This window comes from Pongo abelii, chromosome 13 (assembly GCF_028885655.2).
Source record: "Pongo abelii isolate AG06213 chromosome 13, NHGRI_mPonAbe1-v2.0_pri, whole genome shotgun sequence".
Taxonomy (NCBI): Eukaryota; Metazoa; Chordata; class Mammalia; order Primates; family Hominidae; genus Pongo; species Pongo abelii.
The window spans coordinates 20,509,180-20,531,723 of NC_071998.2; the positions used below are offsets into that span (position 1 = coordinate 20,509,180).

General features: G+C 35.7%; 1 protein-coding gene across 7 annotated transcripts in view; it reads right to left on the reverse strand.

Moving 5' to 3' along the window:
• Nucleotides 1-22,544, reverse strand: part of ZCCHC7 (zinc finger CCHC-type containing 7) — a 239,722-nt gene that overhangs the window by 29,194 nt on the left and 187,984 nt on the right. For all 7 annotated transcript variants that reach the window (XM_054519693.2, XM_054519697.2, XM_024252073.3 and 4 more), the window contains one exon: nucleotides 1,939-1,974. In XM_054519693.2, coding sequence (XP_054375668.1) covers nucleotides 1,939-1,974 — 36 coding nt within the window. The remainder of the gene's footprint in view (nucleotides 1-1,938; nucleotides 1,975-22,544) is intronic.

Consider the following 22,544-nt stretch of genomic DNA (forward strand, 5'->3'; position numbering starts at 1 on the left):
ATCGCCTAGTAAAAGAGCTGAAGATGACTAAAATCATCATGCATCTTGTTTTTATTCAAGACTGAATATTGCTTCATTGCATACATTTGGATATTGTCCATATGCTGATAATTTAAATAATTACTAAACTATTTTATTTTAGAGACACTGATATATGCACAAGTTCATAAACATGCTAGTTTTATATTTATACTTGCATAGTAAACTCATTATTAATTTCAACTTGATAATTTATAAACTGTGATGGCAACTTCAATATTATTTTAAAAAATTAACCAGGATTCCAGATTGGAACAAACAAAGTTTTCAAATTGAATTTGTTATACCTATAAATAGAATATATTGTAATTTCTTAAAAAGTAAATTTATTTTGTATTATTTTTTCCTAATGATTCTTTTTAAAATTTATGTTTCTGAACAGCTAAAATATTAAGCAAATCTTCAAATATTTCTGTTACATTGAAACAAATTTTTACCCTTTAACTATAGGTATATAAACGAACACAGGTGTAAATAATCAAAAGAGCAACTTTAAAATCATACTTCCTACACTTCAAGATTGGAATTGTTTAAATTAGGGTAAAAGCTAAAATAAATGCAATGTCAAATCTATAAGGATATTACTTTATACAGTTACAAAGAGTAGCTCTGTGATCTTGAAAAGTATAACATATAATTAGATTCTAATTAAGTTTAGGCTGTAATGATTTCACTATACTACGTAAGGATAAAAAAACTGCTACATAAGCACAAACTTAATGTATTCAGATGAATTACATCTGTAATATATATGTGTAACATACATAGGTATGTATATATTTTTGGGTATAACACTTAAGTTTTTAACAAATCCTAATTTGAGATTTGAGGAATAGTTGAGGAGTTACAGCTTTCTACTGAAAATCTTTAAAAAAATTAAATGGTAATCACAAAATGTGAAAACAAACCACCTTATATAATTTATGGCCTCTTGGGCCTGTGACAGACAGACAGGTAGTTTGAGTCTACTTGTTGGTTTACTTTTTATTTCTCTAAGGAGAATGATAAGAAGAAAGTCATGTTTTGAAAGAACTTTGCCCTTTGTATTTTTACAACCTGTCTTTGTGTAAACAAAACTTTTAACTATGCTAAACCTTAAGAAACAATGTTTAACAACTTTTAATTAATATATATTATGTTATATAACTGCAATAATTAAAAGAATAATGGTCTGTTGCTTAGCACAACATATTTAATACAGTAAAAGAAGTGAGTAATAGGGCTATGGTGAATTATTGAAATGATTTAAGCTGAACATTAAAAGTAAACTAACTTCATAATATTGAGCACCAGTCAATTAGATTCTCTAGCAAACTGTATTTTCTGTTTCTACTTAGCCTAAAATCACAATAAAAGGAAACTAGGAATTGAATAACTTGAATGGTATTAAGCAGATATTTATACATTTTGAATAAGTCAAGGACTTAAGGATATGACAGTTGAATTATTCTGTATGAAATAAACACTAAGCTTTTTCTAGGTTCATTGAAAAATATCAGTAACTGTTTTAGTAAAAGCAACTGAAGATACTGTGGACTGAATGCTTGTGGACTGTGGATAATACAACATTTTAAAGACACTGGATTATTACTCTTTAAGGCTCCCAGTATACTTTTTCCCTTTAGTTTAATGAATATAGTCTGGAAGACTAAGAGATACCATGATGTAATCATTAAATGATGTGAGTAATAAAAAAATCAAATTCTTTTAAGAACAGGAAGATAGGGTAGGGGGCAGTGGAAAAGAGAAAAAGTATATTATTGCTTTCTCAGTACAAAAACTCTTCAGATGTTTATTATCTTCCAGCAGAAGATGCTTGTCTATATTTTATGGTCAGCAGTTCAGAGAAGGGTAAATAGGCTAGGTCTTGGGGAAAATAAAAAAGGTGTTTCTACTCACCGTTAGGTGATACTGCCTCCAGATTTCTGTGCAAGCCTGGAAAATAAAAATATTGATCAGCTGGGAGCATGAAACAAGGTACTTTACAGCCTGTTGGTTTTGGCATAACCCAGCATCCACCGGTGTCGGTCACAGGAAAATAAGAAGCTTAACAGAAAGGGTCTGCATTTCAGCTTCAAAAACCTGGCTAGACAGTTTAATTGAATTTTACACTGGTTTAACACACTCCCTGCCATTGTCAGAAAGCCAGTAACAAAGTTTCCTCTCTTTTTCTTTCCAGGTTAGAAGTTTTGTGCACTAAGATGTGATAAAGAGCCATAACTCAGTTAAACTGATAAATGAACAGCAGTGGTCAAAATCAATAAAACTCACCAAGTACACCTTTTAAAACAGCATTTTGAACTTTGGTAGTAAGATAGAAAACAATTTAATAGTAACTGCTTTAAGAAGACTTCACTGTTATTATATATTTGTGATAGCTGTTGGCATCTTTTACCGAATCACTTGGTGCTAACTTTTAATACTCTATAAGAAAGAGAATTAAAAACAACAAGAACAAAAACGACTGCAAGAAACTAAAGTCCAAAATGTCTAATCTTTCCATATCCACATCTGTAGCAAAAACAACTTAAAAAACCTCCAAAACGTCGATAATCTTGTAAAAGATATACTAATTGAAACTAGAATAGGTAACAACAAAAGAACCAACAAAACAAGCAAATATAAACCATAGCAGCAACAACAAAAACAGTGATTAGAATATATTTTCTTACGAACACATATATAAATCTTCTTATGCCTAAATTATGACCTTGTTAAGGACACTTTTTCTAACCAAGCTGCTTATGTATAGTTGATCAGTTTACCATCTTCTCAGGAGCAAAAAGTATGTTGTTTGTAACTATATAAATGGTTGGAATAAATTAAAACACCAAGCAAAGGAAATAGTGATTCTTAAAAGTGAATGGAAATTTATAGCTTTGTTTATAGATGCATGCCTAAAATTAGAGTAAGATTTTCTGAAATCTTTGTAATTTTTGATATCTAGTTTGAAACAACTCTTTACTTGATTTGTCATTCCTCTTTCATTTATTTTTCAAAGTATTGATAAGACTAACAAAAGTAATTCATACAATCTGAAAATATCATGGGTATGATAATAATTTAAGAAACAACATTTGAATGCCAATACCTCTACTGATTTATACCACAAGTGATTAGACAAAAAAGTAGATATGTTTCAACTATGCTGAAACATATCTATGCTGAAAAATTCTATCCTTTATGCATTTTAAGATTAACTTTCCTGTGTAATTTCCTATAGAAAGCTGTGTAGACTGCTCCTATAGAAAGCAGTCTACACAGCTTTCTATAGGAAAGACTGTTTAGTGGTCAGCTTTCCAGTTTTAATATCAAATTCCTGGAAACTAAAGTGTCTTACTAAAAAAACCCACTTATTATACCCAGTCATTTCTGGATGAACAACACTGATGAAAAGACAACTATTTTTAAAAAGTAAAAGGTTGATTCACAAGGCAAAGATCATGTTAGTACCAAATGTAGCCACAAACTTTAGGTTACAAAAGTTCTTAAGAATATATACAAGAAATATCTATTTTTATAAACATGTATACATACAAAGATCTAATGTACAATGACAATGTATCCTTAAATATTCATTTCCTACCTTCTATCATAAGCTTTTTGCTGTGTATATATAATTTGAGTTGGATTATTGTAGAAATAAGCAAGCAGCTATTTATACATTAGTTATGGATAGTTCTTGATTACCACAGTGTCCTCAGAATAATACGGTTGAAAAATCGCAATCACTGAGTTGTCATACACTGGCAGAATGCCACTCTACCATGTGACCTTTTCTTGTGTTGCAGCAATTTAGTAATAAAAGAAAGAATTACTTGGATTTTGAACAATCATCTGATTGCTCTGTACATGAAGATGATGCCCAATATAGAAAATTAGTAGTGAGAGACATGAAACTTTTCATTTATTAGACAATAGTATTATAATTTAAAAAAACTCCTACTTGACTGTCTCATAAGTATTTTTACTGAACATTCTCATGCATAGTTTCATTTTACTATTTTTTGTAATACTTATTCATATTTGAGGTTAAAAAGTAAACAAATATTTTTCATTTCAAATAGGTGCCAATATAAGGCACACACCTTTATTTGTATCTATGTAGCATCATCCAATGAATTTTTAAAACTAATTTTTCTTTTTGCTTGTTATGGCTTCAACTTCTTTTTACCATTCCCTAGTCATTGCACGTATTTTTCTTCTTACCAAATAGAATGCCGTGGCACCCAAATGTATATATCTATTGCATGGAAAATTATACACCTATTGCATAAAATAAAGTAATTTCTAAAGCAAGAAGCCTACTATTACAACTAACTTTGGTCTAATTAAAAAAATACTTAAAATGAATTACTAGTCAGCTGTGGAACTCATCTAAGATGCAAATTCAACAAACTATGAAAATACCATTGCATTTATTGGTTACTCTGGTGATCTCACCTTACTGGTACTTAGATGGATGGCAACCCAAAGGGCCTCCTCATATCACACAACTGAAAACATACAAAGTATACTTGTACATCTGTTTTAGCAATGTGCTACATTGTTTGCCAACTTCTGCCCAACTAGTTTTCCCTTCTATTGTATTTTGTATAATAAACCATACATAAATCAGTGTTATTATTCATAAAATTCAAAGATGAATCAACACAGTTTGCCACACCAGATGAATTGAGAGTTTATATTGTGCATTTTGACCCATATTGAATTTTATCAGGTGCTAATTATTGTTTTACGAGAACAACGGCTTAGTGCATCTGTTGTTTAATTCCCACTTCCCTATTCTCAAATGTGAACATCAAAGAAAATAAAACACTCAATCTTAAACAGCCCCTGACAGCAGACCAAGACTCAAGTGCTCAATAGACAAGGCCCTTGCCACCAGTTCTCATATTTCCACAACAATGAACAAACACAAAAACAGCACTAAGCGGCCTTTCCTCCTCCTCAGCTCCCCTTGGCCAGTTGTCTGCCTTGTACTAGAGAGAGCCCTTGAACGCAGCCCTGCTGGGAACACAGCACAGGAGAAAGGATTAGCCTTACTAACATGCTAGCATTTGCAAAAGGGAAGAAAAAAACCCCCAGTACTGTATTTGGTATATGAATAACCAAAATGTATGAGCTGACAAGAGACCAGGACAGGCCTGTGGCTCCCCGGGAGAAAATGTAGCTGTGATGAGTGACAGGGCTTTCAGGAAATATGTTCACAATCACAGACAGTGAAGGCCATGACCTAGATCGTTTAAGAGCTTGTCTTGTCAAATTATCAAAAGCTTCTTCCTCTCTGAATAAAGAGTGACATAAGTGAGTGTCAGAAAGCTGCAGGCTGACAAGCCAAGCATACAATAACAGAATGCACGTCACATACATGCTGAACACCGCCACTGCTAGCGGCAAATCTTAATGAGAGCGCGGCCAGCCCAGGAGACTTGGGTCCCTGCTGGCACAGCTACTCATCTCACAAAAATCCTTCAGCTCCAAGTCAGTTAGGCTCTGACACGACAACTACAATTACGAAACACAACTTTTTAACAGAATCCTCTGGTGCTTTGTCAAAGCCTCTGTTGTTAGGAGATGGCCCCCTCAAGTCACTACAGCAAAACAAAAGATTTAATAAAACAAGCAATATTCATTGATAGTGAATAACATAAATAAAGAATAAAGAGAATAATTTAGTTTAAAAATTGTTGAATGAAAAGACATGGCAAGAAAAGCATTCTAGTCTCTGGACTCAACCACCATCTTAACTATTCCATACGCACACAAATATAAGTTTAGGTGCCTTTATTAAAAAGAACGCCCCTACTCTGAAGCCTCAAGAGCAGGCTCTTCATAGACTTATAGCTACACCAAGTCATCTGATTGTCCTGACACTTTCGTAATCACTGGCATATACACTATTCCTCAGCTACACAAAATATTTATGTATCCTATTGTACATATATTTTGAGTATACGTCAAATATAATTTCTCCTAGAAGGAAAATTTTGAAAAGAACATCCTAGCATTTGCCATCAATCAAAATTCCACATAAAGACTGCTCTGAGGTCTGAAATCACAGAAATATACAATTAAGATTCAAGATAAATTACTGTCTTAATAACGCTTATTATACTTCTATTCTGCATGAAAATTTGCCATTCTTGATAAAGAGGAGCTACAAACATACAAGATGTAAGTGGCAATGTGTATAAAATCTACATAATTTTTTTAACCAATCGGTATGAAAAGCCACGCGTTGGTCTTTAACTCTAAGCTGCCTCCAAGATGAACCAGACTTCATAAAATCATCTTTCCGCCCAAGGTCAAATTTTAATCAATTCCTATACTTTTAATCCTCTGTAATCAGGGAAACTGACAAGCTTAATTTTTGGCTCAAAGATTTTTCTCTTTGATATTCTCCTCCTAACTTAAGTACAGTTGTGAAGGCACAAAGTTTATCAGCAGATTACATTTCAAGGTTAATTTCACAAATAGTTGCTAATATTTGTAGTAAATCTGCTGACTGATGACCTAAGGTAATGTAAAGTAAAACAATGTAAGAGCTAGTAAAATGTAGCATGATAATGTAGCAGCTAAAATCAGAAAATCCAGAGCAAAAATGGCTGGATTCTAATCCAGAGCAAAAATGGCTGGATTCTAATCCAGCTACTTACTATTTTGGGCAAGTTATATATCTCTGTGTCTCAGTTTCCTCATAGGTAAAATGGGGCTAACAGTACCTCCTCAAAGGACTGTTGTGATATTTAAGGGGCTGATAAGTATAAAGTCTTTAGAGCAATGCCTGACATATCAAGTGCTCCACTGTATTAATTATTGTTATGACAACATCAATTTGGCACTCCCCATACTGCTGATGCAGAAATAAATAATGGAAATATTGGCATCAATAAAGTAGCTGAAATAAATGAATCTACTGTACCAAAGTCAACTCTTGGATGTGCCCAAACCTAGAAGAAACTCAGTTTAGGTGACCTGTTGATAAAGACATAATAGAGGAAAAAATAAAAAAATGAACAAAATGAATAAAATACAGATTTTATTAGACTACAGCTGTTTGTGGCCACCTTCTTAAAAAAATTCAGAAACATCAATAAGCATCTACTATGTGCAATGTACCTATTTTTACATTCAGCTGAAGTCTACTCAATGTTTTTAGTTGTTAAAAAAAACAGAAAAAATACTGGATCAGATAATCCTGATGTTGTATTTTATATTAAAATTCTGGAATACAAAAATCTTAAAATACCTTGGTCATTGATGAAAAAGAAAAGTACACTATTCTGAAAGTTGAGACAAGTTTCTTTAATTCAACTCAAACTTATGTATTCCTTTTTTCTATGCTTAAACAATAATGGCCCCAGCTTCCTTACTAGCCTTTCCTCCTCTTTTGGGGGCGGGGGGTTTAAGATTAGTCAAGTGTAGTAGTGAGAAAGGGGAAAGCAGTAGAACAGGGAGTTCGATCTGCAACTGACTGTTAACAACCAAGTGAGATAATTCATTACCTTCAAACCAGACCTGAGGGCTGGGTAAGTGGAAACCAGGAAGAAGAACATGTAGATGTAGATCCCTATAATTCTGGGAACCACCTAACTGGTTTGGTAGTGAATACATAGTCCATGTGCACGATGGATGGAAGAGAGGTCTTACTTCCTGCTTTCTAGTACCTTAACTCTTTCTGAGTTCCTGTCTTCATAACTTTCAGCTCACTCAGATATCCCATTTCTTAAAAAAACAAAAAAATCCCCTGAAAAACAAAAATAAAAACTTATGTTGATGGCATCCCTCCATTACAACTGCCATGAGTGACTTCATTGTCCCTTTGGTATTGGAATAATGAAATCTGAGCGCTGACATCCTGAGAAAATTGTAAACTAAGTCTGCAAAGGTTCTATACTATACTGTTGCTTTAAGTATATTAGCAGGAACCAGAAGTTTTAAACTAGACTCAAAAGAGGTAAACTAAAGGTAAATTAATTTCACTTTATTTTATTTTTATTTATTTATTTAGAGACAGAGTCTTATTCTGTTGCCCAGGCTAGAATGCAGTGGTATAGTCATAGCTCACTGCAGCCCTGATCTCCTCGGCTCAAGCAGGATTGTCTGACCTCAAGCAGGATTCTCTGACCTCAGCCTCCAGAGTAGTTAGGACTACAGGCATGGACCACAGTGCTTGGCTAATTTTTCATTTTTTGTAGAGATGGAGTCTCACTATGGTGCCTAGGCTGGTCTCAAACTCCTGGCCCCAGGTGATCTTTTCACCTTGGCCTCCCAAAGGCTGAAATTACAGGAATAAGCCATGGCACCCAGCCTGGTAAAATAATTTTAAAGTGAAAGTTTAGAACTTTACTTATAAACCAATTATAGGCCAGGAACAGTGGCTCATTTCTGTAATCCCAGCACTTTGGGAGACTGAGGCGGGAGGATCACTTCAGGCCAGGTGTTTGAGACCAGTGTGGGTAACAGCGAGACCCCACCTCTACTTAAAAAGAAAAAGAAAAAAAGGTGGCTGGGCGTGGTGGCTCATGCCTGTAATCGCAGCACTTTGGGAGGCCGAGGTGGGCGGATCACGAGGTCAGGAGATCGAGACCATCCTGGCTAACACAATGAAACTCCATAACTACTAAAAATACAAAAAATTAGCCGGCTGTGGTGGCATGCACCTGTAGTCCCAGCTACTTGGGAGGCTGAGGCAGGAGAATCGCTTGAACCCAGGAGGCAGAAGTTGCAGTGAGCCGAGATTACGCCACTGCACTCCAGCCTGGGCAACAGAGTGAGATTCCGTCTCAAAAAAGAAAAAAGAAAAAACCCAATTATATAAACTCCATCATAAATAACAAATACTTAATAGAGCAAATGGTTTAAAACCACCAAATCCAATCCTAATTCACCTTAGTTAACTACATTAAACTCCTTCTATGTACAATCATGTCCTGTCATCCAGTTCTAAATCTCATGGAATGCTCTTGGGGAAACTATCTTTTCCTCTTCTCCCAAGATGTTGACAGCATCCAGCATATGTCAGATACAGAAATAATCATCCTTAGGTCTGATGTTGTAGTAAGACAATACCTTTTTCTATAATTCCAAGAGAGGCAAAATACTTACAACTTAAATACACATAAATCTAACTATGTAGAGAACATGTATAGTTAAAACTACAAAAATCTGATAATGGAGGCTAAAGGAGTTCTAAATAAACAGAGACATACCATATTCATGGATTGGAAGACTCAATACAGTGGAGTCAACTCTCCCTACAGTAGTCTATAGACTGGAAAACAACTGTAATCAAAATCCTACCAGAAATTATTGTAAGTATAGACAAGGTGATTCTAGAATTTACATGAAGAGGGAAAGGAATTAGAACAGCAAAAGTTATTTTGTAAAAAATAACCGAAGTTGGCCAGGTGCGGTGGCTCACGCCTCTAATTCCAGCACTTTCGGAGGCCAAGGTTGGCGGATCATATGAGGTTAGGAGTTCAAGACCAGACTGGCCAACATGGTGAAACCCTGTCTCTACTAAAAATATAAAAATAAGCCGAGTGTGGTGGTGGGTGCCTATAATCCCAGCTACTCGGGAGGTTGAGACAGGAGAATTGCTTGAACCCAGGAGATGGAGGTTGCAGTGAGCCAACACGGTGCCACTGCACTCTAGCCTGGGCAACAGAGTGAGACTTGGTCTCAAAAACAAAACAAAAACAAAAGTTTAAGAAATCTCGCTACGTATTTTAAGATTTACTATAAAACTACAGTAATCAAGACCATATGGCATTGGCAACAAGACGTACACATACATCAGTGCAACAAAATAGAGCACAAGAATCAATCCATGTAAATATGGCCAATTGACCTTTGACAAAGATGCAAAATCAATTCAGTTGAGAATGGAAACTCCTTTCGACAAATGGTGTTAGCACAATTGGTCAACCATATGTAAAGAAAACGAAATGAACCTTGATCTAAACCTCATATTATACAAAGTTTAACTCAAAATAGATAAGAGATCTAAATATAAAAGTAGAAACATCTGAAAGAATACACAGGAGAAAATCTTCTGGCTGGCCATGGTGGCTCATGCCTGTAATACCAGCACTTGAGGCCAAGGTAGGCAGATCGCTTGAGTCCAGGAGTTCAAGACCAGCCTGGACAACAAAACGAAACCTCATTTCTACAAAAAATACAAAAGTCAGACGAATATGGTGGTACATGCCTGTCGTCGCAACAACTCAGGAGGCTGAGGTGGTAGGATCACTTGAGCCTGGGAGGTGGAGGTTGCAGTGAGCCGAGATTGCACCACTACACTCCAGCCTGGGGGACAGAGTGAGACCCTGTCTCAAAAAACAAAAACAAAAAACTTTGTGATCTGGGGTTGGGTACAGAGTTCAAATTTATAAGTTAGACTTCATTAAATTTAAAAACTTCTGCTCTGCCTGAGAACTATAAAGAAAATAAGAAGACAAACTATGGACTAGAAAAAAATATTTTGAAATCACATACCCAACTGAAGACTTATATCCAAAATACAGACAGAACTATCAACAGCCAATAAGAAGAAAATTAACACTCTCATTAAAAATTAGGAAGGGATGTTAATATTTCACCAAAGAAGAAATAAGGATGATAAGTGTGTGCATGAAAGGATATTCAACATTATTAGCCATTAGAAAATGCAAACTAAAACTACAATAAGATAGACAGTATACATCTATTAGAACGACTAATATAAAACTAGCAAATAAAGATCAATAGAAATAAAAAGCAAAAAACGATAAAACATCCATAATGCCTGCCATAACAAGAGCAAATATTTTGGAATATTTTACTCCAAAGTTTTTTTTTTTTTTTTTTTTTTTTTTTTGAGACAGAGTCTCACTCTGTTGCCCAGGCTGGAGTGCAGTGATGCGATCTTGGCTCACTGCAACCTCCACCTCCCGGGTTCAACTGATTCTCTGACTTGTAATTCTCCCACTTCAGATTCTCCCGCCTCAGCCTCCCAAGTAGCAGGGATTATAGGTGTGCGCTGCCACGCCTGGCTAATTTTTGTATTTTTAGGAGAGACAGGGTTTCAACATGTTGGCCAGGCTGGTCTTGAACTTCTGACCTTAAGTGATCTGCCCGCCTTGGCCTCCCAAAGTGCTGGGATTACAGGTGTGAGCCACCACACAGGGCCCACTCAAACTTTTTTCAATGCAAATCTACATATATAAACACACACACATATATATATAGAAGTCGAATTATACTTCACATAGTGTTTTGTAATCTGTGTGTTTTACTTAATGTACTAGCAACTTATTTATATTTCAATATCATTTATATATATATAATATATATATTTTTTGAGATGGAGTTTTGTTCTTCTCGTCCAGGCTAGAGTGCAATGGTGCAATCTTGGCTCACTGCAACCTCTGCCTTCCAGTTTCAAGCGATTCTCCTGCCTCAGCCTCCCAAGTAGCTGGGATTACAGAGCCCACCACCATGCCCAGCTAATTTTTGTATTTTTAGTACAGATGGGGTTTCACCATGTTGTCCAGGCTGATCTCGAACTCTTGACCTCAGGTGATCCACTGTGCCCAGCCTTTTATATCATTTTTGAAATGGCTGAATAAATTCCATTATATGACTATATCGTAAGGTAAGTCATCCTCATCGTCAAATATTTGGGTTGCATCTAGTATTCATTAACAACTTTGATATAAACATTCTTATAGCTATATCTTTGCAGCTATACATCACTGAATTCCAGAAAGCCCATCCAAATGTACTTTAATAGTACAGCTTCCCTAACATTGGGTATTATTATTTTCCTTTCTTCATATTGATTTGTAAGAGCTTTTTATATATTACAGATAATTGTGCCATCATACATATTACAAAAATCTTTCCCAAACCATGGTCTGCCAATTACTTTTGTTAAAGGATCTTTGGATAAACAGGCTTTTTTTTGGGGGGGCGGGGGGAGTGGGGGAGGTAGTTAAATCTATAAGAGTGTTTAATCTACTATGAAAATGTTTATTGTTATAATTGATGTATTTGGTCTGATTTTTCTCATTCTTTATGGTTTTTGTTTTTTATACTTTCTTGCTCCCATTTTCTCCCATAATGTTATACTACGTGTTTCCTTTGCCTCACTTATTTTTCTTCTGATTATTGAAACAAATAACCTTTTATTTTACTGAAATTACCTATAATCCACATTACTATAATTTTAAAAATAAACTTTGCTCTAATATTTATATTTCTCTGTCTTTTTTTGAGATGATCTCTCACCATGTTGCCTGGGCTGGTCTTGAACTCTTGACCTCAAGCAATTCTCCTGCCTCAGCCTTCTGAGTAGCTGCAACTACAGGCAGGTGCCACTGCACCCAGGAAATACTTACATTAAGTTAAAAAACAGATTACCAAGAAGTATTCAGACACATATTCTAGGCTTTCTTGGTTTCACTGTTCATTGTTGCTAATTTTTTTTTCTCTGACTTTTCCCTTAAATTCACAAATGAGCAACAGATTGTATCATCTTTTTTCCTCAGAATCTTCTAGCCTTTAGAGATTTCTCCATTACTTTTTGGCATTTAGTACTATACAGGAGAAGTCTGATGTGAATCTGATTTGTGTGTTTTTCTCTCTGGATATTAGTATAATTTTTGTTTGATATTCAGAAATTTCACTATGGGTCTTTTTCTCACTCAAATTGAGTGCGAACTATTTTGTCCATAATTTTCTTCATCATTTTGCTCAGCAGTGCTTTTCGTCTATCTTCTCTATTCACACTATCTGTGAAGAACAAGTTAGGATTTTCTCAAGTTTCCTATTTTCTACAAACAATTCATTTCATTTGGAGACATCTCTGATTTTTTTTTTTTTTTTGATCTACCAATTCTTTATATATGCCTGCAATTTTTTTTCTATTGGTTTATTTAAAAAAAAAAAAAAAGAGGCTTATGTGAAATCCCGCCAGAACTGGCAGCTCAGGTGGTATTTGCCAAGCACTGCGTAGGTCTCTGATCAACTCATTTATGGAAAACTTGAGAGACGAACAAGTTTTGGTTTGTTAAGAACAGGGAAAGAGTTACAATTACAGAGACCTGTGAAGAGCTGTTTTAAATCACTAGACATTCTATCTATAACATTAAAAGACCCTTCTATTGTGCCAAATTCTTATAAGAATAAGGTTCTTGGCTGGATACATTGGCTCATACCTGTAATCCCAGCACTTTGGGAGGCTGAGACGGGCAGATCACTTGAGGTTAGGAGTTCGAGACCAACCTGGACAACATGGCGAAACCCCATCTGTACTAAAAATACAAAAAGCAGCTGGGCAGGGTAGTGGGTGCCTGCAGTCCCAGGTACTGTGAAGAATTGTTTTACATCACTGGATATTGTTATTTATACCATTAAAAGACCCTTCCATTGTGCCAGATTCTTGTAAGAATAAGATTCTTGGCTGGACACATTGGCTCATGCCTGTAATCCCAGCGCTTTGGGAGGCTGAGGTGGGCAGATCACTTGAGGTTAGGAGTTCGAGACCAGCCTGGACAACATGGCGAAACCCCATCTGTATTAAAAATACAAAAAGCAGCTGGGCGTGGTAGTGTGTGCCTGTAGTCTCAGGTACTTGGGAGGCTGAGGCAGGAGAATCACTTGAACCCAGGAGGTGGAAGCTGCAGTGAGCCAAGATTGTGCCACTGCACTCCAGCACCACTGCACTCCAGTCTGGCAACAGAGTGAGACTCTTGTCTCAAAACAAACAAACAAACAAACAAACAAACAAAAAGGAACCCTTTTTTTTGAGACAGAGGAAGACATGGCTCAATTTTTAAATTATTTCATCCAGTGTTATTCTAAACTTTTACTTTTTTAAGCCCATTATATTTTAGACAGGAACCAGTACATCACCCTTGCTACCCACTACTACCTTCCCTGGTTTAGGGATGCTTATATAGAACTTTTACCTTTACTTTGCATTTACCTATAGGTAAAATTTCTATATAAGCATCCCTAAACCAGGGATCAGACGGTGAGAGAGAAAGGTTTAATATTGAGACCCTGTAGCTTACTTTAGAATTTTTTCCTGCTACATTAGAACTGGTTCCTGTCTAAAATATAATGGGCTTAAAAAAGTAAAAGTTTAGATAACACTGATGAAATAATTTAAAAATTGAGCCATGTCTTCCTTTATATCTGAAACTACCTCACCATAATGATTAGTGTTCTTAGGATGTATATTTTTCCTTTAATATTCATGATTACAGAGAGAATTATTTTTATGTTCTGTAACTAAAAGGCCAATTAGCTCATAATATTTATTACTATACAATTTGCTTGAGTGTCTTGAACTTCTCAAAGTAGTTTAGTATTGCTTTTATGATTATTTTTTATGAAGTGAACAATTAGTAGAATGCCTTAGAACAAACGAAGATCACGCTTACTATTAAACTGAAATCCAGCATAATTATCTTTTTACTCTCTTTTTAAAACAAATGAAACAATACAATAAAAATACAAATAAAGGCAAGCTAATTGTGTTTCTCAGCCCTCTTTTCTAACCCATTCCCAGTCTGATGAGGAAAAGCAATGTTAAGAGTCTGGTATGCATACTTTATCCCATTTATCATTGTTTATATATGTATATATATACACACACAAGCATATACACGTAGATTATGCAGAGCTCATTTTTTTTTTAACTGAAATATAATCATTCTACAGGCATTTGTAAGTTTTCAAGACGAACTGTGTGTACCTTTTAGATGGCATGCATAATTATTTTAACTAGTAGACAACTGAAGAAAACAGCTGTTTTTCAAGATGAGTAACTGCATATTGGGTTCGACCAGATCATACATAGGATTCATTAGTACAACAAAATTATACATAGAACTGATTAGTATGCTGGCAAACAGATCCCTATAAGGAAGTCTTTGAATAGTTTTAGAGGTTAAAAAGCTTTCCCAGTTGTGTACATTGCTTCACTGCTGTGTAATTTGAGGGAGATTTTCAAAACCCAATCAGAAAGCTGTCTGGAATGTAAACTGTTTTTTTCTTTTTTAAGAGATCGGGTCTTGCTATGTTGCCCAGGTTGGACTTGAACTCCTTTGCTCAAGTGATCTTCCTGCCTCATCCTCCCACATACTAGGTCTATAGGCAACTCCCACCACATCCAGGGATCTATAAAGGTCAGCAGCACTGACCTTATTCTGTAAGATTTGGTGAATCTTTTAGCCTTAGGGTTGTTAATGAGGATCTTATTTTCACTCTCAATTCATAACTCAGATAATTATGTCCCAGAATTTGTTCGTATTAGTGGATTTAATAGTAAAATTCAAGTCTACATGGACTTTTATACCTAGATTTAGTTTTAAAAAGGTGTGGCATATAATAAGTTTGAAATTTAACAAAATTCTTAGTGGCCTTCTGCTTTATATATCAGAGACCTGTGTCTTCCCAAATGTGATTGGACTGAAGAGTAAGTCAGTCCATTCCTCAGTGCCGTAAGATTCTCAGTGAAAAACTAAAGTTTATTTATCCTTTAATGTTGAGAGCTTATAAAGTTTACAAAGGCAGGCTAGAAGGAGACAATCTTTCCCTTCCTTTGATGAAAGGTAAGGGTCTGCAGAATGGGAATTATCTCTATCTTCTACACACTTATTCTTACATTTTCTATAAAGACAAGATAAGCTTGCTAGTAAGCTGCTAAGTCCACTCAAAGTGACTAATACTAGACAAGGAGGTATGTACTATACGGAGAGTTGAAAAGATTGGAGGAATTTTCAGGTTACTTAGAAATGACTAGAAAGGAAACCATTTAGTACAATTTAAAACAAGAACTGGTTTCTCCTTCAAACTTTACATGTGCTAAGTTATACACTGTATTAGTCCATTTTGACATTACTATAAAGAATTACCTGACACTGGGGTAATTTATGAAGAAACGAGGTTTAACTGACTCGAGTTCCATAGGCTTAACAGGAAGCATGGCTGAGGAGGCCTCAGGACACTTAAAATCATGGTGGAAGTTGAAGGGGAAGCAAGTACCTTCACGTTGGCAGGAGAGAAAGAGAGCAAATGAGGGGCAGGGTGCCATACACTTTTAAACCATCAAATCTCATGAGAACTTACTATTGCAAGAACAGCATGGGGGAAATCTGCCCCCATGATCCAATCACCTCCTACCAGGTCCCTCCCTCAACATTGGGAATTACAATTCAACTTGAGATTTGACTGGGGACATTGAGCCAAACTGTATCATACGCCTTCAAGTTTAAAATGTAGAACATAATTATTTACATAAGGTCACACACATTTGCTACCATGAAAATTTCAGATATTCATTTATTAGGTGGCTTGGTAACAGTTCCAATAAAGTATTAATTCCTGATTTTGGGATTTACTCCCTGAACAATGAACATGTATGCAATTTTCACTAACATTATCGTGAGTTTTGTGTACATCAAGAGGATAGGAGGAGACCTTCAAGTATAGAAATCTACTTAACTTTCTTGAAGTAGTCTGATCTCTCAGTTAAATAAACATTTGGTAAGCCTATACAACAATTTTGTAAGACAATCAATCAATTGCAGCCTGCCCTCTTGCTCCAATATTACCTATAAATAACATTAAAATGTTGAGAAAAGTGGGTGGAACAAAGTACATATATCTAACCAAAGTCTGATTTTCCTCTTTATTTCCAAAGGTAGGTGTAATGCACACTGTCAGCAGAACTACATATTTATCTGAAAGTACATATCAATCTATCACAATAATGTAATTCTAGTGCTTTAGTTTTTTCAGAGATGAGTTTTTCTTTTCCCCTTCATTCCTTCTTCACATCGTGTTTTTATACATTTAAGTTACTTTTTTGGGGAGGCGGCATTTTAATTTTAATTATTTATTCTTATTTATGCATTCTCATTTTCATTAAGTAGATCTGAATATATCAGTGGTTTCTCTTCAAATAAGTTCAGCAGGGAAATTAGCTTGTTCATGATTATTTGTTATCTGAATCTTAATTTTATCATTTCTTAAAAAAAATGTTTTTTGTAGATATAGGGTCTCACTATATTGTGTAGGCTGGTCTCAAACTCCTGGCCTCAGGCAGTCCTCCAGATTTGGCCTCCCAAAGGGCTGGGTTGTGGTTACTGGCATGAGCCACTGCGCCCAGCCCTTTACGTTATTTCTTAAAACTGCATGTGAATCTATAATCATGTCAAAATAAAAAGACACAGTTACTCGGCTCCCTTCTTAGGTCTATGTCACACTTTCTACATTTTCTAGGTATGCATCATCTGCAAGTCACTAAGTTTAGAGTCTTCTAAGACTCTTTTATTTATCACCACCCTGATGTACTTTCACATTACACTTTACACTGTTCTTAACACACCCACCTTTCCTATTATACTCTGAGTTCCTCAAGGGCAGGGATCATGTTTTATTCATCTTTTTTTCCCCTAGTACTTGGGATACTGTCTGGCATATAAGAGGCAATCAGCAAATTTTTGCTAAATGAACAAATGTAGAAAGTTTATTTGGGTGGTAGAACACTGGAGATGTTTTTGAATAAAGGCAGAACCACCATTACACAAAATATTTGAATTAAGCAAGTCTTTAAATTCAAATCTTGGCTTAGTTATTCAGCTCAATAATGTGTTTCAGCCATTCTTATTTCTGGCCAGTCATATCTGAGTAAGACTGTGGAAAGGATAAGGGGAGGAAATCATATGAATACTACTCAGTGCTCCTTGGAGTACACTAAAAATAAAATAAACACCTGTTTCTTAAATAATTACCTGTACAAAAATAATGCTCTAGTAACTCTCCATTCTGGATTTGACAAGTATGAAATGACAAGCATGAAATGATTGTACTAGATGCTTTATATTTCCTGCTGGAAATCTCCAAGTTTAATAAAAATTTAAATAAAAGACATTAGTTTTCAATTTTACATATATATTTATTGAAGAAACATCATTGAGCACTCACGTGTATGTTAAATACTACACAGTTTAAACTGAGTTCTCCTTAAAATAAACTTTTGCAATTGAAAAATATTGTAGTATATGGCTGATATGGAAGCATTTTTCTAGCATCAAAAAAGTAAAAAGGCCGGGTGCGGTAGCTCACGCCTGTTAACCCCAGCACTTTGGGAGGCCAAGGCGGGCAGATCACCTGAGGTCAGGAGTTCGACATCAGCCTGGCCAACATAGTGAAACCACACCTCTACTAAAAATACAAAAATTAGCCAGGTGTTGTGGCTCATGCCTGTAATCCCAGCTACTTGGGAGGCTGAGGCAGGAGAATCGCTCGAATCTGGGAGGCAGAGGTTGCACAGTGAGCCGAGATCACACCTCTGCACCCTGGGCAGCAGAGTGAGACTCTGTTTCAAAGATAAAAATAAAAATAAATAAATAAAGGCATCAAGTGAAATATGTTCTATGAATTATTTTCTCCCATTGTATTAAAAAATCAGACTTTAACAGTTATTTGGCATGGACTGGGATAACACACTGAGCAGGGAATTTGAGAAAAAAATTGCTGAATAAAGGGAGAAAATTTAGGAGGTTTGGGTTTTGACTATATCTGATACTGACTAACTCAGTCATTATGCTTTAATAAAAAAGGATGGCAATCTGAACAATTAATAAAGATTGCTGAAGCTGCAATGGTCTCTTGTGAGCAGTAAAGCTCTATGGTATCACAGAATTGGCTCTGTATCTGAAAATCAACATTCTATACTGCTTTCTTGAGCCCCAGGGGTTTTTTAAAGTGCTGAAAACCTAAGGTAAAATTTATTTTTGTTTGGAAAATATTTTTCTTTATGTGTTTTATAATATATTGATTTTTTTTTTTAAAAGAGAGAGTCTTACTCTGTCACCCAGGCTGGAGTGCAGTGATGTGATCACAGCTCACTGCAGCCTTGATCTCCTGGGCTCAAGCAATCCTCCCATCTCAGCCTCCCGAGTAGCTGGGACTACAGACGCGTGCCACCCTGCCTGGCTAATTTTTAAATTTTTTTTGGTAAAGAGTGGGAGTCTCACTATGTTGCCCCAATGTCATGAGTGTTATATTAAAGTTGCTTATTAGAGCTATAATATCTGCATATTTAAGAAAGAAAGTTGAGAGATCTTCTGAGTAGGAGATAAACTGATGATTCCTAGATTGCCAATATGTAAGCTTTCTCCACATATATTCATAAAGTATAGCATCATTTTAGCTTTTAGACCTTAGACTTATTAACCTTGTAATGTCTCAGTTTTTAGTTTGTAAAACAGGAGTAATAAATAGTACCTACACTTCATATCCTGCTTATAAGGATTAAAGCTACTGAACACCTACTATATGCTAAGGGCATAGTGGTGAATGAAGCACTCCTCCAGCACAGTAAACACACAATTATGTATGGCTGTTGTTATCTTGGAAATGTCAGAGATAGCTCACAGAATAGGTCTCTGTGTGCAAGCTAAATGTATACAGGCATTTAAAAATTCTCTATATATTTAAAAATTGTTGGCAAGTGAGGAGAGAAACTATAGCAGATTCAGAAACAGGATTCTTTCCACACTGCAGGTTCTTGTCTTCTGAAAGGGACTAATGATGCAGGTTGACTTTAGTAGGCCTTGAGCCATCTTTTTATCCTTTACCTCATAAAACTCTGGAATTTCAACCAAATACTTTTACAGAAGTAGTTAACCAATGAGCAATTTCCAACAGATTTTAGGAAAAAGCTTTTCATTACAGAAAGGATTTGAATATGACTCGACAGTTTTCACTACAAATTCTCTTTGCATACATATATCTGGTAATCTGGCCAAATAGAGGTCTAGGTGTGTGACTATGGGAATATATAAAGTAAAAGGGCAAGTTTCTTTCTTTTTTTTTTTTTTTTTGAAACAGTCTCACTCTGTTGCCCAGGCTGGAGTTCAGTGGTGCAATCTCGGCTCACTGAAACCTCTGTGTCCTGGGTTCTAGCAATTCTCATGCCTCCACCTTCCCAGTAGCTGTAATTACAGGTGTGCACCACCACACTCAGCTAACTTTTGTATTTTTAGTAGGGATGGGGTTTTGCCATGTTGGCCAGGCTGGCCTCAAACTTGTGGCCTCAAGTGATCTGCCTACCTCGGCCTCCCAAAGTGCTGGGTAACAGGCATGAGCCACCACGCCCAGCCTTGGAAGTTTCTCGATATCGTCAATTTATAAAAGGTTAGAACATCTATAGTTACTCAGGGTTTCAGAAATCCTCTGTGAATGAGCAGAAAGTCCAGTAGGTGGGAAGATGAAAATGAGAAAGAAAGGTAGAGGACAGTATTGCTAGAGGGTATAAGCCTTAAATAAGCCAAAGGTATTTATATAAAAAGGGTTGAGTAATGACTTAAAAGCAGCCATGGCATGTGAGAAAGAGGCTGATATCATCTCTTAATTCAGGGTCATGGAAGATGAGCAGCAAGCATTTGATAGGGCTGCAGAGGAAACACATTTTCTGTGGAGGCCCAGGTTTCAAGACAGACCTAAAGCCTATACAGTTCCAACAACATGGGGCCAGAATGACTCGGCTTCCATGTGAATTCTCATGAAGTTTCTGGGGTGGTGGAAGGACTGTGAGCCTTGCCACAAGGAGTCAGTAGAGCCCAGGCTTGACTGGGCTGCGAGGGAATCCTACACCAGGTGTGTAGGCTACAAAGACCAGCTTCCAGAACCTTCGCCATGTAATTACAACAAAAATAGTAGATACTGGTAGATTTGGGGAAAAGAGTACTGCCTTCTCTGAAGCTGGTCACAGCCCAAACCTATTTTATTTTATTTTTTGAGATGGGCTCTCACTATGTTGCCCAGGCTGTTTTTTTTTTTTTTTTTTTTGGAGACAGCGTTTCACTCTGTTGCCAGGCTGGAGTGCAGTGGCATGATCTTGGCTCACTGCAACCTCTGCCTCCCAGGTTCAAGAGATTCTCCTGCTTCAGCCTCCTGAGTAGCTGGGACTACAGGTGTGCACCACCACGCCCAGCTAATTTTTGTATTTTTAGTAAAGGCGGGGTTTCACACCATGTTGGCCAGGATGGTCTTGATCTCTTGACCTCGTGATCCACCTGCCTCGGCCTCCCAAAGTGCTAGGATTACAAGTGTGAGCCACCAGGTTTTAAACTCCTGGGATTAAGAGATCCTCCTGCATTAGCTTCCTGAGCAACTGATATTACAGGAGCATACCATGATTTTAATCTTATTTAAAAAAACCTACATTCATTGGGATTATTAATTCTCATTTTAGATAATAATTTAACGTATATTAGAGGCCAAAATTAAGAAGTTAAGAGGAATGGCCTATAGAATTAACACTCACAGATGATTATATAACCTTTTACAAGTAATTTTTAATTGTTCTGTAGTACAGTTTCTTGTTTTTAAAAAATTGCCTATGATAATGTCTTACTCCCTTCTTTATCACAGGCAAATAAGACCATATTTGTCAGAGCTCTTTGGAAGAAAACAGTAAAAAAAACAGATGCTATTAAAGATAACTGCCAAACTAGAAAATCTTGCTAAGAAAATTATAATTGACAACTTAATGCAGACAACAACATAATGCTAGGACAATTCAGGATTTATCATTTTTAAGACTTGGTAAACACTGAAAAATAAGACTAAAGTACTTTGGAATGAAATGACAACTTCTATCTCTCTATATAGCCTTGAGAATAGAGTATTCAAATTAATTAACCATGTACCACTTTATTAATAACCAAAGAAATACAAATTAAAACAATAAAATATCATTTTTTGGTCTGACTAGCCGAAAATTTTAAAGACTGATAATACTTAAATGTTGATGAGTGCAGTGCTCATTTCTCTTAACACTGCTGGTAGGTAGATACACTGGTACTATCTTTTAGAAGAGCAATTTGACAATACTTATGCAGACATAAGTGTACATGTCTTTTAATTTCACAATTCCATTTATAAAATATGACTTACCAAAACATTATTAAATGCACCACTGTTTCTTTAAAAAATGGGTAACAATTTAAGTATAAATTTTCTGGTGGAATTACAATAAATAATTGTCATACTATTTACATGAGAAATACATATATATACCAAACACTCATACTCTAATCTGTTTTAATCTGAAATTCATTTCAACAGAAAGCCATACTAATTTATTGAGCAAAAGATTATAGGTGTATTTCAGACATGCATTTAAAAGGGCTGTAAAAAAAAAAGACTATATTTCAATATAAATAAAATTAGAAAAATATTTCTGCTTTCGTATCATGACTTTGGGGAAGTACATATTAAAGTACTTTTATTATTTTAAAAAATAGGTAAGTAATGCTTTAAAAAAGAGAATGAGAGATACCCCTTTCATAAATACCCCTTAAATCAATTAGAATTGCCACTTAGGTATGAGGATGAAAAATGACTTTGTACTGATTAGCTGTTAATATAAAATAAACATGTTACTATGTAGTAAGAAATGCAATTAAGACCTAAAATGAAAGACTCTTAATGAG